At 44.4% G+C, this 15890-nt stretch overlaps 1 protein-coding gene across 1 annotated transcript in view; it reads right to left on the bottom strand.

Annotated features, from left to right (window-relative positions):
* Positions 1-1072: 1072 nt before the first annotated feature.
* LOC109872120 (leucine-rich repeat and immunoglobulin-like domain-containing nogo receptor-interacting protein 3) overlaps positions 1073-15890 on the bottom strand; it is a 58031-nt gene continuing 43213 nt past the window's right edge. The window contains exons 2-4 of the mRNA XM_020463233.1: positions 3467-4079; positions 2616-3359; positions 1073-2443 (exon numbers count right to left, since the gene is read on the bottom strand). Coding sequence (XP_020318822.1) covers positions 1871-2443; positions 2616-3359; positions 3467-4033 — 1884 coding nt within the window. The 5' untranslated portion in view covers positions 4034-4079 and the 3' untranslated portion in view covers positions 1073-1870. The remainder of the gene's footprint in view (positions 2444-2615; positions 3360-3466; positions 4080-15890) is intronic.

Raw genomic sequence — 15890 nt, 5'->3', positions numbered from 1 at the left:
GGTACCTTCAGGCGTTTGGAAATTGCTCCCAAGGATGAACCAGACTTGTGGAGATCTACACTTTTTTTCTGAGGTCTTGGCTGATTTATTTTTGATTTTCCCATGATGTCAAGCAAAGAGGCATTGATTTTGAAGGTAGGCCTTGAAATACATCCACATGTACACCTCCAATTGACTAATTGATAATTAACCAAATCAAAATTAATCAAAAGCATCTAAAGCCATGACTTCCTTTTCTGGAATTTTCCAAGCTGTTTAAAGGCATAGCCAACTTAGTGTATGTAAACTTCTGTCCCACTGGAATTGTGATACAGTGAGTTGCACAAAATGCACAAAATAGATGTCCTAACTGACATACCAAAACTATAGTTTGTTAACAAGACATTTGTGGAGTGGTTGAAAAACAAGTTTTAATGACTCCAACCTAAGTGTATGGTAACTTCCGACTTCAACTGTATGTATGTATGTATGTGTGTGTGTGTGTGTGTTTGCCCTCTATATGACTTTGTGTTTGTCTTGAGAAAAGGTTCTGTGCACTTGTGAATGAGTGCAAATGTGATTGTGAATGTTTGTGTGCATGTATGCATGTGTAAAAACTGAGTATGTGTTCTGCACTGCCTGTGACTCTGAGTGTGTCGTGACTTCCATGCTGCTCCCCTGCCAGCTGTGTGGAGGTCAGTTCTGTCTCAGCACAGCCAAGTGCAGTCGGACGGGAGCAGGGTTAATAGGGAGGTTAGAGATAGGGGGCATATGCACTCCCTTCTCCACCTCCCGCTCCCCACATCCCGCAGTGGTATGGTAGTAGTATTATTCAAAGGTTAGAAAGAGGAGGCATAAACATAATCCCTCTCCCTTTGTCCCACTGACACCACTCCTCTCTGCTGCACTGGGCTGTGTATTGGTTATCATGATTACCGTGCGGCCCGTCCCCAATGGATTAAGCTTCCCAACCAAACCCTTGGGGCGTCGGGGGGTCATGGCAACCGTCAGCCAGTGGCTTTGTTCCAACTCACACAGCTAACCTGTGCAAACGGTCACGTCTGAAAGTAAAGTGGGCCCAATTTAGAATATATGGTCAGAATATACTTTCTTTTCATGTTTTTTTTTATGTTTCTTCTGCTCTTTTTTGTCATGAATTTGAAAGGGTCAAATGATTGAAGTAATTTTCTGTATTAATTTCACTTGGATTCAATGTCTTTCTGGAGTCCGTGTCTCAGCACATCCTTCCTCAGTTCAGCTGTGGCCTTGATGCTGTCTTATAAATGTGACAATGGAAATCATATCCCAAATGTCTTACAAAAATGGCTTGTTTTTATTCAATACTATAATCTTATTACTATACAACTTACTTTAAATTGCAATATTTACATGCTATTGCAATATTTCTCAAAAAGGCAGAATTTAAGAAAGCAAGACTACAAATACTGTGATAAGTTGATGACCGTGTCTCTCCATGCCCTCTGTGCAATGACCACTACAAGTACACAGCATCCAGGAAGACCTTTTCCCTTCCTGTGACGTCACTTCCTGTGAGAGAGACATAACTACAAGCATTTCACAACACAGTAATCACCCAGTAAAAGATCACACTAAATTCTTAACTTCTATAATTCTTATCAAGCTCAATGACAATGTTATATTTATTCACTGGAAAGATCTTATAATTATTTTAAATACATATTTGTACCACAAGCTGAATAAAACCAGTAAGAGCTGGTGAGATCAAGGTCATCATCAAATCGAATCTGGCCATGCCATGTGTGAATACTGTCTGGATTTAATTTCATTGCGAGTCAGGGCTGTGTGTTTTGTCAAACACGTTTCCGGGACATGCTTATGCCTCCCCTGTCTGGCCCTTGGCTGCGTTGTTTCATATCATCTTCATGTTGAATTTCCGGGCTCCTCCGGCACTACCCGTGGCCGCAGGCCCCTCGGCCTTCCGGAAAGGGGTCTCCACTGTGAAGTTATTCTTGCGCTGGCCCCGCCCCCTGCTCCATGCGAACAACAACAGGAAACAGAAGAGCACCACGCCTAGGAAGGTGATGCAGCCCATAGCCGTGGAGACAAGGATGGTGGTCAGGTCCAGGGTGAACTTGAGGAAGACGCGCGTGCTGTTCAGGTTTGTGTCGTTGAAGAACTCACCACCATACAGCGAGCGGTTGGCGAAGAAAGCCGACGCGGCATCCAGTGGCGCGCCCCGGACGGTGAGCATGGCAAAGTAGGTGTCGTTGCCGCCGGCGTTGCTGGCGATGCACATGTAGGTGCCACTGTCGGTGACCTGGGCATAGCGGATCTCTAGCGTCCCTCCTGGGAGGACAGTGATGCGGCCATTGCTCTTGGCTGTGATTATTCGGCGCTGAGGGGAGATCCACATGATGTTGGGGGCGGGCTCTCCCACGGCACTGCAGAGGAAACTCACTGGCTGGCCCTCGCGAGCCGTCACCTTAGTGGGATGGATGAATTAATTTAATGAATATATAAATTAATTAATGAATTAAGTATTAGGCACAAAACTGAAACAGGCAACAAAGCTGTAAGTACTACATATCAATGTGTACCTACATTGTAGTTACATTATGTTTACGTGTACAGCAAAGTGGGATAACAACTCTTACCTGTTGAAGCTTGCGGTTGCGTATCTTGGGCTTCTGGCATGTGAAGTGATCGAAGAGCGCTGAGTCGGTGAAGGTGCTAAGGCTATACCCCTGCACCTCCTCCGGCCCAGCGCACACGGGCACCCTGCCGTCAAAGTTGAGGGTCTTGCGTCTCTGCAGGATCCACAACAGACGGCAGTCACACAGCAGCGGGTTCCCGTCCACCCGCAGCGTCTCCAGACTGTTGACAGAGTGGAACGATCCCTCCTCCAGGGTCTGGAGTTCGTTGGAGGAGAAGTTGAGGACGCGGATCTGTCTGAGGCCGCCCAGGGAGTGGGGCTCCACCGTAGCTAGGCCCGTGTTCACCATGATCAGCTCCTTGAGCCTCAGCAGCTCCCTGAAAGCCCAGGGCTCCAGAGTAGTAATGGGGTTGAAAGACAGGTTGAGGTGAGTGAGGTGGATCAGGTTCCTGAAGGAGGACGAGGGGACGGAGGTGATGTTGCTGTTAGTGATGGACAACCAGGACAGGTCCAGACCCTGGAAGCTGAGCGGGGAGATGTACTCCAGATAGGGCCAGTTATCGATCTCCAGCCCCCGCAAGTTGTTAAGCATGCGGAAGTTGTGGTCTTCTAGGGCGGCAATGCTGAGGTGCCTTAATCGCAGAGTGACCAGGCTGCGTAGGTAGGACAGTGTCTGGCCAGAGATGGACGTCAGGTTGCAGTGCTCGATGGTCAGGTCCTCCAGCCCCAGAAGACCAGAAAAGGCCTTCAAATACAATCAGATTGAACTTGATTAGATGTGAGTGCCAATTGTGGAAACATAATATAATCAATAAAAGGATGTACTTGGAAAACAGATTGATAACAGCTTACCTTATGAGAAATGTAGACCAGGTCGTTGTCTCCCACCTCCAGGTGTCTCAGACTCCTCAGGTCCTGGAAGGTGTAGTCCAACAGAATCACCATCTTGTTCTCACTCAGATCCAGCGTGGTCAGGTTTCCCAGCTTGGCGAAGGCGCCCATGGGTACCAGCTTCAGCTGGTTCCCCCTCAGCTGTAAAACCCGCAGGCTCTGCAGATTGGCGAATGCATTGGGCTCCAGCGTGGCAATGAGATTCTCACTCAAGTCCACTTCTTCAAGGTGCGGGTACGGTGCCAGGTCGCCCATTTCGACCCAGCGGAGCCGGTTCCGGCTGAGGTCCAGGAGGCGGGTTTCTGTAGGGATGCCCTCTGGGATGCCGGTGAGGCGCCGCCGTTGGCACGAGACTGACCGGATCTGGGCCGAGCACTCGCACCGCGGGGGGCATGCCTGGCAACTACCTGGCAGCAGGGATATAATGGTAACCAGCAGCAGGGCCTGCCCCCAGAGACTCACCCACCGCCATGGGGTCAGGGACCACATACTGGGGCCCAGGGAGCCAATCATGGCCCTGGTGGTCATGGTCTGACTCCTAGCCTATCACAGGCAGGGTCAGTGTACTACACACCTATAGGGAAAGGGAGACAGAGGGAGGAGAGGTTATTGAGAAAGTTTGGGAATAAAGAGTAGAGGAGTAGGGAGGAGAAAGGGAGAAAATGTGGAGGAGAAGGTAGATAAAGACAGCGAGAGGGAGGTTGAAGAAAGAGAGGGAAAGATGGAGAAAAATAGAAGGGAGAAATAAGGTAAGACATTTAAGAGATGGGGAAGGGATAATGGAAAGTACAGACAGAAAAGAGTGTGGGTGAAGGGAGGAGAGGAAGACAGATGGAGAAGTCTTTTAAAACACCTATCAACACATTTATGTTCATAAAAATTACATTCAGTGTCCTGAATAATCAATGCATCTCACTATACAACTGTCGTTATGCCCCTGATAATCAGAAAGCTTAGACATCACAGCTACTTTACAAAACATTAAACCACCACTGACAACATCCCTTTATCGCACATTATTTTGTTTATGAAAGTTAAGATACAGATGTAGGATCTTAATTGGATCACCGTTCAATGCAGGAAATGTTAAACTTGTATTAGAGGTTTAAAAATACTTAGGAAGTTTGTAATTTCCAGACTTTTCCCTTATGAAAAATTGATCAACCCATACAAAAATGTCAATTAATTATATTCCACATAATAATTCCCATTTCCTGTTGCTGCAGGAATATTTTCCTTGCTGTTTGCTGTAGCAAACTGGCTCAAATTAAGATCCTCCATCTGTAGTGAGGATACTTGTTTAGCAGAAGAACAAGGACATTGGGAATCACGTGAGTGAGAAGCAGCCTGTGAATTCATGCATGTTTCCTCCCCTTCTTTCCTCCTCGCTATGTGCTTTCTTCGTACCTCGACGCACACTGAATTCATCACACACAACATACGATGCGATGCAAAGAGACAACAGGGTTACCGTGGAAACATCCCCTGAAATGCCTGTAAAATCTGTGTCTATATGTGTGTCAGAGTGACATGAACACAACATTTTCTTCATGCAAAGACGCACATACACACACATTTTACAGACATTTCAGATAACGTTTTCAGGCAAACCCTGTTGTCTCATTGCCACTGAGTCATTTTGTGGGAATGTGTGTGCAAGTGACTGTGAGTGTGTCTTTGAATAAAATAAAAGTATTTTACTTTGAATAAATAAAAAATGCATGTTGTTCTTCTCTCCACAAAAAAATTAAAAAAGCTAATGCTTAAACGTTCCTTCAAGCAACCTGTCAAATCGCCCACTCAATGTTGTCATTGAGTGATTTGCCAGAGGACACCAGCCAAAAGGTTCAGAATGTTCAATACTGCCCCAATACGCACACACACACACACACACACACACACACACACACACACACACACACACACACACACACACACACACACACACACACACACACACACACACACACACACACACACACACACACACACACACACACACACACACACACACACACACAAAGGTTCAGCATTGATTGCACCGATTCTAATTTACAACAACCTACGGAAGTCAGTGACCTTGGTTGAACATTTCATAAAGAGGATGTGATGCCCCTTCAAGTGGACAGGGAGTGATGACAAGTTAGTATTTTTATATTGGGACCAGAACCCAGACTTCACCAGGCCCCTGGCTTACAAACCTAGAGCTCCATCTCATTAGTCCTGTATCTCATTCCCTCCACGTCTCCAGTTAAACACTAGAAGAGAGCTGAGATCAGCTCAACACAATTAGCACATCAGAGATAAATGGGAGCGGGATCGACACTGACACCTATGGAACACGCTGTCAGGGATCAAAGATGAAACAGGTACAGTGCAGCCTGTTTAACAGGAATTAAAGAGCCACACAAGAATCTTATTATAAGGAAACATTGAAGATTATTTATTCTCTCTAAAATCTAAAGGCTGCTATTTTAAAAAGACCATGATTAAAGGATTGATGATGCAAAGTATTGGCTTCACTTAGCTGCTATTAGCTGTGAAACACCATGAAAAAAGCAAACACACTTCTTCAGGATTGGTGGGTCCCCTGTGGGACGGTTGAGCTAACGTAGGCTAATGCGATTAGCATGAGGTTGTAAGTAACAAGAACATTTCCCAGGACATAGACATATCTGATATTGGTGGAAATCTTAAATTCTTGTTAATCTAACTGCACTGTCTAATTTACAGTAGCTATTACAGTGAAAGAATACCAAGCTATTGTTTGAGGAGAGTGCACAGTTTTGAACATGAAAAGTTATTAATAAACAAATTAGGCACATTTGGGCAGTCTTTGATACAAAATTTTGAACAGAAATGCAATTGTTCATTGGAACAGTCAGAAACGTTGCACATACACTGCTGCCATCTAGTGTCCAAAATCTAAATTGCACCTGGGTTGGAATAATACATTATGGCCTTTCTCTTGCATTTCAACGATGATGGTACAACAAAAAATACAAAAGAATGTTGTTGTTTTTCTTTGTATTATCTTTTATCAGATTTAATATTTTATCAGATGTTATATTCTCCTACATTCCTATCACATTTTTATAAACTTCAAAATATTTCCTTTCAAATGGTATCAAGAATATGCATATCCTTGCTTCAGGGCCTGAGCTACAGGCAGTTAGATTTGGGTATGTAATTTTAGGCGAAAACGGGAAAAAAGAGATCTTTAAGAGGTCTAAGTCTGAGCTGCATTAACAGTTGGGATCTTAAAGGGATAGTTCAGGATAATATCTTCCCCGATGAACTAGTGGACACCATTTTTATGTCTCTGTGTCCATTATGAAGGGAGTTGCTAACTAGTGTTAGCGCATTTGCTAACTAGCATTAGCTAACACTAGTTAACATTGGCTCACAAAACTACCTCTAAGTTCCTTCATACTAGACACAAAGACATAAAAATAGTATCCACTTGTTCATCTGACTCTGGGGAAGTAAATACACATCCTGAATTATCCCTTTAAGATGAATGAGAAGGAGAGGGTGTTATAATATATTACACTGCCTTTACTGGAGGGATGTTAAAAAGCGCTCGGAAGATTGGTTGTGTTTCAGGCAGAGCTAAACAGATTAATAATATATATGCTAGTTTGTGTTTATCGGGCCCCATTCAAGGGTTGAGTCACGGGGGCAAAGAGCCATCTTTCTGTCTGTCTCTGTCTCAAAGAGATGAAAAATATTCCCTACTTACATAGTTATTTCCTTAGGACTATTTATTTGCAGCTTTGATTGAACTTTGGGCAAGTTCTCCCACATTTGGATGAGACAAAACGCTCACTGGAAATTGTGAAGGAATTGTTATGCCTATTTCTGTAAAATTATCACAAAAAAACTATCAAATTTGAGGCTTTCTACAAAATCCCAGCATAGGAGTATTTGATCTTCTGAAAATCGACAAATTTCAAACCCAATCAACATTCTCTTTAGATGAAGAGCAAATATGAGGTAGGATACCGAGGTTCAACTTCTATATGGTAATAGTCTATACATTATGCTGTATATTCTCCCAGGTTCCTAGAGAGAATACACGGCATAACTGAAGCATGCATGAGAGCACCAGCTCTCTCCGTAGCCGATGTGAGCAAGACCTTTCAACATTTACAAGGCCGCGGGGCCAGACAGATTACCTGGACATGTACTCAAAGCATGACTGGACCAACAGGCAAGTGTCTTCACAGATATTTTCAACCTCTCCCTGACCGAGTCTGTAATACCTACATGTTTCAAACATACCACCATAGTCCCTGTGGCCAAGAAAGTAAAGGTAACCTGCCTAAATGATTACCTCCCCGCAGCACTCACGTAGGTAGCCATGAAGTGCTTTGAAAGGCTGGTAATGGCTCACTACAACACAATCATGCCAGAAACCCTAGACCCACTCCAATTCGCATACCGCCCCAACAGATCCACAGATGACGCCATCTCAATCACACTCCACACTGCCCTTTCTCACCTGGACAAAAGGAACACCTATGTGAGAATGCTATTCATTGACTACTGCTCAGCATTCAAAATCATAGTGCCAACAAAGCTCAGCACTAAGGACCCTTCCTCTGCAACTGGATCCAGGACTTTCTGACGGGCCACCCTCAGGTGGTAAGGGTAGGCAACAACACATCCGCCACTCTGATCCTCAACACTGGGCCTCTCGGGGGTGCCCGCTTAGTCCCCCCCTGTACTCCCTGTTCACCCACGACTCCGTGGCCAAGCATGACTCCAACACCATCATTAAGTTTGCTGATGACACAACAGTGGTAGGCCTGAACACTGACAACGATGAGACAGCCTACAGGGAGGAGGTCAGAGACCTGGCAGTGTGGTGCCAGGACAACAACCTCTCCCTCAATGTGAGCAAGACAAAGGAGCTGATCGTTGACTACAGGAAAAGGTGGGCCGAACAGGCCACCCATTAACATCGACAGGGCTGAAGTGGAGCGCGTCGAGAGTTTCAAGTTCCTTGGTGTCCACATCACCAACGAACTATCATGGTCCAAACACACCAAGACAGTTGTGAAGAGGGCACGACAACACCTTTTCCCCCTCATGAAATGATATGGCATAAGTCCCCAGATCCTCAAAAGGATTTATACAGCTGCACCATCGAGAGCATCCTGACCGGTTGCATCACCGCCTGGTATGGAAACTGCTCAGCATCTAACCGTAAGGTGCTACAGAGGGTATTGCGTAAGACTCCAGTCACAGACTCCTGTCAAAGACTCCAGTCACCCAAGTCATTGGCTGTTCTTTCTGCTATTAAATGGCTAGTCATCTCTCCTCCTTCCAGGCTTTTTCTTCTCTGGACTTTATATTGGCAACTTTCATAAATTAGGTGCATTACCGCCACCGACCTTGTTAGTCTTTCAGTCACCTATGTGGGTATAACCAATGAGGAGATGGCACATGGGTACCTGCTTCTATAAACCAATGAGGAGATGGGAGAGGCAGGACTTGCAGTGCGATCTGCGTCACAAATAGAACTGACTTCTATTTGGCACTCGCGAGCAGTGTGGGTGCAATAATTGAATAATATAGATTTCAAAATGTATTTTGCAATGCTCGCGCACGCGACGTGAGCGGTGTAGTCAGGGTATTAGTGTCAGGCTAGGCAAGAGGTCAAAACCGGGAGGACCAGAAAAAACAGAGACTAGGAAAAACAGAAACTCGGAAAACACGCTGGTAAGCTTGACAAGACAAGACAAACAGGCAACAGACAAACAGAGAACACAGGTATAAATACACTGGGGATAATAGGGAAGATGGGCGACACCTGGAGGCGGTGGAGACAAGCACAAAGACAGGTGAAACAACTACAGTTAATACAATTTTTTGATGTAGAGCACACACACACACACACACACACACAAAGCCCCTGGTAAACCCACACAGATTGCTGCCTGCTCTCAATCTTAGCCTGAGGCCTATCTGGAAGAGGTCCCCATCTCGATAGAGAGCTTGAATACACAACTAGATCTCAAGTTTAGAAAACCAGCCTCTCTCTTACACACACACACACACACACACACACACACACACACACACACACACACACACACACACACACACACACACACACACACACACACACACACACACACACACACACACATCCCCGCCCTGTCAAAATATAGCCTAGCCAGACACCTCATATATCTGAAGGATCCTGCCTGTTTTATGATAGCTGGAAATTGAATTTTTGGGGAGAACGTGACAAATATAGCTACTTCTTCATGACACAAACTCTGCAGCAACAGATGAGCGATCAAAATACCATTCATTACAAACCAGCTTAACAAGACCACTGAACAACCACTCTCATAACTTATACCAGCCTATGGGTGTGTATGTGTGTGTGTGCATGTGTGTCTGCATGTGTGTGTGTGTCTGTCTGTTAGTGTATGTGTATGTGTGTGTGTGTGTGTGCCCTTGCCTGGCTTCTCTGGCTGTTATTCAGTGTAATGGATGAGGTTTGTAGGTCTCCTCTCCCCTGTGTCATCCTATGGTTCACTGACTGAGTCACTGCATGAATGAGGACTGTGAACTGGGCCAAGGGCAGACCTCCCCCAGAGGCTCCAGTATACTCCATTCCATCACCTCCCCTTCTCCTCCCCTAGATCACTGTTCCGTTTGTGGGGTGAGTGATGGAGGCAGTGGGGCCTCTGTCTGTGATGGCTGGTCCTTTTATCCAACTAACTCTCACAGTCTCATGTCTGAATTAGACATTCATCCATGTTTCTCAAACATCAAATTTAGAAGTGTTTAAGGTGAAGTTTAGGCATTAACTCAGAATTTTTAAGGTTATGGTTAAGTTTAGGCATTAACTCAGAATTTTTAAGGTTATGGTTAAGATTAGGCATTAACTCCAAAATCTCCAAAACATGGCTCACTGGAGAGACGCTATCGGAGTCGGTGCAGCCAGCTGGTTTCTCCACGCATCGCGCAGACAGAAACAAACATCTTTCTGGTAAGAAGAGGGGCGGGGGCGTATGCCTTATGGCTAACGAGACGTGGTGTGGTCACAAAAGCATACAGGAACTCAAGTCCTTCTGTTCACCTGATTTAGAATTCCTCACAATCAAATGTCGACCACATTATCTACCAAGGGAATTCTCTTCGATTATAATCACAGCCGTACATATTCCCCCCCAAGCAGACACATAGATGGCTCTGAACGAACTTTATTTGACTCTTTGCAAACTGGAATCCATACATCCTGAGGCTGCATTCATTGTAGCTGGGGATTTTAACAAGGCTAATCTGAAAACAAGACTCCCTAAATTGTATCTGCATATCGATTGCGCAACCAGGGCTGGCAAAACCTTGGATCACTACTATTCTAACTTCCGCAACGCATATAAGGCCCTGCCCCGCCCTCCTTTCGGAAAAGCTGACCACGACTCCATTTTGTTGATCCCTGCCTACAGACAGAAACTAAAACAAGAAGCTCCCACGCTGAGGTCTGTTCAACGCTGGTCCGACCAATCTGATTCCACACTCCAAGACTGCTTCCATCACGTGGACTGGGATATGTTTCGTATTGCGTCAGACAACAACATTGACGAATACGCTGATTCGGTGTGCGAGTTCATTAGAACGTGCGTTGAATGGATGGTGGCTGTTCCCATAGCAACGATTAAAACATTCCCAAACCAGAAACCGTGGATTGATGGCAGCATTCACGTGAAACTGAAAGCGCGAACCACTGCTTTTAATCAGGGCAAGGTGACCTGAAATATGACCGAATACAAACAGTGTAGCTATTCCCTCCGCAAGGCAATCAAACAAGCTAAGCGTCAGTATAGAGACAAAGTAGAATCTCAATTCAACAGCTCAGACACAAGAGGTATGTGGCAGGGTCTAGAGTCAATCACGGATTACAAAATGAAAACCAGCCCCGTCACGGACCAGGATGTCTTGCTGCCCCAGGCAGACTATTGTTGATTCATTGTTGTTAGTATACTCGAGTCATTAGCCTGTCCATCTGTAGGATACCTCAGGGCAGAAATACATGGCTCTGATAGAGAGGATAACTCTGTATCTATACAGGAGCTTCATTTTTGACTCCCACACTCACAGACCAGACAGGTCTACAGCCCTGTTAACATGTATCATTAGTGCAGCCAGATGGCAGTAGAATATCATGATCTCCTAAAAATAACATTTGGAAATCACACATATGGAAATCGATTTCAAATCAAACCCAATCGAGCTACCAAACATTAACAGCTAACTTTGAATATTGAATATGCAGACAAGACTGTGAAAATATTGATGCGAAAACTACAGTTTCTGTCTGGCTCTCCTCATTACTAGGCTGTGGGTTGGTTTGAGAGCTGGTTTCACCACCTGCCTAGACACGCACGCACACACATAAACACACACACGTACACACGCACACACATGCACAGGCACAAACACACCACCTAGCTGCGCCCCTCTGTTAGCCAGGGCAGCACACCAGCGGTACCCAAACTCACACAGTGTTGTGAATGTCACACCATCCAGATGTAAAGACTCCACCTGAGGGAGATGAGAAGGGGTAGAGGAGCAGACCCACCACTAGTCCCCAAACACACAGAACAGCATGATCCCACACTTCACCGAGCATAGGCCAGATGTCCACGCAATACCACTGGCAAATTTAATTTAGGCCTAGATTCAATCTGTTCAGTGTTAACAGGCGATTACCGACAACTGCATAGCATGTCATTGCTTTTGTTTAGGAGATGATGGAGGTGTAACTGTGTTGGAGCTGTCAAATCGGCTAGCGGCTGCTGTTGTGGTCATCTGTCCTTAAATCCCCCCCCGTATTAGAAGTTCAGAACGAGAAAGTGTATAGAAAAATACAATAAATAGGCAATGTATAGAAATAATGACACTCAATGAAAATAATTAAATGATATAACAAGGATTTATATCAGCCTTTTTGAGTAGTAGATTACGTCACAGATTCCAGTGTTTGAGCTTGTAACACGGCTGCATAGGATTTGTACTAACGGAACTCGGTGCATCCAATGGCAATGTCTGCAATAGGGATAACGCCGGGAGCCGCTTGTGGATTTGACAGCTCCAATGCAGTTACACCTAAACAAAAGCTATAATATGCAGGTTAATGGTTAACTGATTGAATCTAGGCCTTTACCTTTATTCATACAGGTTAGTCGCAATAAGATTAATACTAACTTGAGGGACCATGTCTATGTTCTCACAGCCCTATGTTTCCTCAGCCCCATGTCCCTTCTGCCCTACGTTCACTCAGTTCTATCTTCTAAACCGGGGTTCGGCAATCCAAGTGAGAGGAGCCATTGTACCTGTGGATGTATTTCAAGGCCTACCTTCAAACTCAGTGCCTCTTTGCTTGACATCATGGGAAAATCAAAAGAAATCAGCCAAGTCTTCAGAAAAAAATTGGAGACCTCCACAAGAGCAATTTCCAAACGCCTGAAGGTACCGCAGCCATACAGCTCAGGAAGGAGACGCGTTCTGCCTCCTAGAGATGGACGTACTTTGATGCGAAAAGTGCAAATCAATTCCAGAACAACAGCAAAGGACCTTGTGAAGATGCTGGAGGAAGCAGGTACAAAAGTATCTGTATCGACAGTAAAACGAGTCCTAGTTCAGCAAGGAAGAAGCCACTGCTCCAAAACCGCCACAAAAAAGCCAGACTACGGTTTGCAACTGCACATGGGGACAAAGAATGGACTTTGTGGAGAAACGTCTTCTGGTCTGATGAAACTAAAGAAACTAAAGAAACTAAAGTTCTTGCTTGGTCGCAAATGGGTCTTCCAAATGGACAATGATCCCAAGCATACTTCCAAAGTTGTGGCAAAATGGCTTAAGGACAACAAAGTCAAGGTATTGGAGTGGCCATCACAAAGCCCTGACCTCAATCCTATAGAAAATGTGTGGGCAGAACTGAAAAAGTGTGTGCGAGCAAGGAGGCCTACAAACCTGACTCAGTTACATCAGCTCTGTCAAGAGGAATGGGCCAAAATTCACCCAACTTATCGTGGTAAGCTTGTGGAAGGCTACCCGAAACGTTTGACCCAAGTTAAATTATTTAAAAGCAATGCTACCAAATACTAATTGAGTGTATTTAAACTTCTGACCCCCTGAGAATGTGATGAAAGAAATAAAAGCTGAAATAAATCCTTCTCTCTACTTTTATTCGGACATTTCACATTCTTAAAATAAAGTTGTGATCCTAACTGACCTAAGACAGGGAATTTTTACTAGGATTAAATGTCAGGAATTGTGAAAAACTTTAAATGAATTTGGCTAAGGTGTATGTAAACTTCCGATTGCAACTGTATATATATATTTTTACATCTCAGAACATGCATTTGGGGCTGCTGTAATATTGACCAAAGAATCAAGGTCATATTGATTGAAAATATTCAGCAGGTCCCATACATATTTGTCTAGATTTTCTTTGTCATTGTTAGACATGGAGAGCTGAGGGAACATCAAATACATTTTTATTTGTCAAATGCTTCGTAAACAACAGGTGTAGACTTAGACTGAAATGCTTACTTACAGGCCTTTCCCAACAAAGCAGAGAGAGAAAATAACTAAATAATATGAAAGTAATCACTCTTAATAATAAAAGTAATAATGGACACAATGAGTAATGATAACTTGGCTATATACACGGGGTACGGGGTACCAGTACCGAGTCAATGTGCAGGGGTACGAAGTAATTGAGGCAGATCGGTATGTATGGGTGGCAGGTAGCCTAGCGGTTAAGAGCGTTGGGCCAGTAACCGAAAAGTTGTTGGTTTGAATCCCAGAGCTGACTAGGTGAAAAATCTGTCAATGTGCCGTTGAGCAAGGCACTTAACCCTAGTTGCTCTGGGTAAGGGAGTCTGCTAAATTTAAATGTAACTAGGAATAAAGATACTAGCCAACAGGATAGATAATATGGATAACAGTAACAGCAAAAAGTGAATGTTAAAAGGGTTAACGCAGATAGTTTGGTTAGCAGTCTTATGGCTTGGGGGTAGAAGCTTTTCAGAGTCATAGGGCTGAAGGAACATAGGTCAGACCCCCTTTTAGGATATCAACATGATCATTTTGAGAGAGACCTGCAAGATGCTAGTAGTTGTCAGCATACCAAGCACAGGGTTCATCCTGAGCATGTATAAACTTCTTTTTTTTATAGCTCTGTCTGTGTGTCCACAAATACATATGTCTGTCTGACTCTGTGTGTCTGTTTCCATCCTTGGGCTGGTATCAGGTAGTGTGTGTGTGTGTGTGTGTGTGTGTGTGTGTGTGTGTGTGTGTGTGTGTGTGTGTGTGTGTGTGTGTGTGTGTGTGTGTGTGTGTGTGTGTGTGTGTGTGTGTGTGTGTGTGTGTGTGTGTGTGTGTGTGTGTGTGTAAATAGGTCAGACATGTTGACTGGCACGGCTGGTATATGGGCCGTAGAGCATGGTCCTCCCTAAAGCCCAGCCTCTCTCTCCATAAGCCATGCCTGGGTTTAGAGACAGCAGCCTGCTCAACCATCCACAAATACACAACTACACAGTAGACATGTACTATCGCTAGAGGAGGGACAAACACACACACAGACACATGCTTTGTAAGCCTCGTAAACCTTCTCACACAAACCCAATTTAGTAGCAGTCAGGCGAGAGCAGTCATCCAGTCAGCAGGATATTCGGAGAGCTTCTACATTTCTTGTCACGAGACAAATTGAGGCGGGAACTTGACAAGTCTGTACTTTCCCAGGGAAAGTGCTTTCCATAGCTAAGTACCAGTAAGTCCCATATTCAATCCATGCTTAGTTTGCCCATTTTAAGCCCAAGCCAAGCGTAGCACAGGGCTTAACATCACATTCCCATTGCTTTACTGTGGCAGTCCCACGGCCTCAATATGAGGTCACATAGAGAGAGAGAGAGTGAGAGAGAGAGAGTGATAGAGAGAGAGAGAAGGAAGGAAGGAAGGAAATGGAGAGAGAAGAAGAGATTTCGATAAAAGCCTAGCCGGAAAATATAAACTATGACCAAGACAGACACGAGTCCTCACATGAGCCTCAGCTCATTACAGAAACAAACACATTAACGAATCTCAATAACAACCATTAAATAAGAGTCAGAGAGACAGGTTACCCCAATGGTGATTCATATGTCCAAAGTTTTAGTCAAACGTTCTGACGAGGGCCATAGGATAATGTCTTCCTGCTAAAGAAATCAATACAAATATCAGTTTTCAAAATAACTATCTCCATCTTTTCAACTTGGCCAGAAAGCCGATGATAAGTTTTGTCACAGTCAAAGTTTTTTGTGAGATTTTGGGAGATGTCTATCTATATTTGCCTGTATCTTGAAAATGAATTACT

Source organism: Oncorhynchus kisutch, linkage group LG27, assembly GCF_002021735.2.
Source record: "Oncorhynchus kisutch isolate 150728-3 linkage group LG27, Okis_V2, whole genome shotgun sequence".
NCBI classification, from domain to species: Eukaryota; Metazoa; Chordata; class Actinopteri; order Salmoniformes; family Salmonidae; genus Oncorhynchus; species Oncorhynchus kisutch.
Note: the sequence above shows the minus strand (reverse complement) of the source record. Positions and strands in the feature narration are given on the sequence as shown.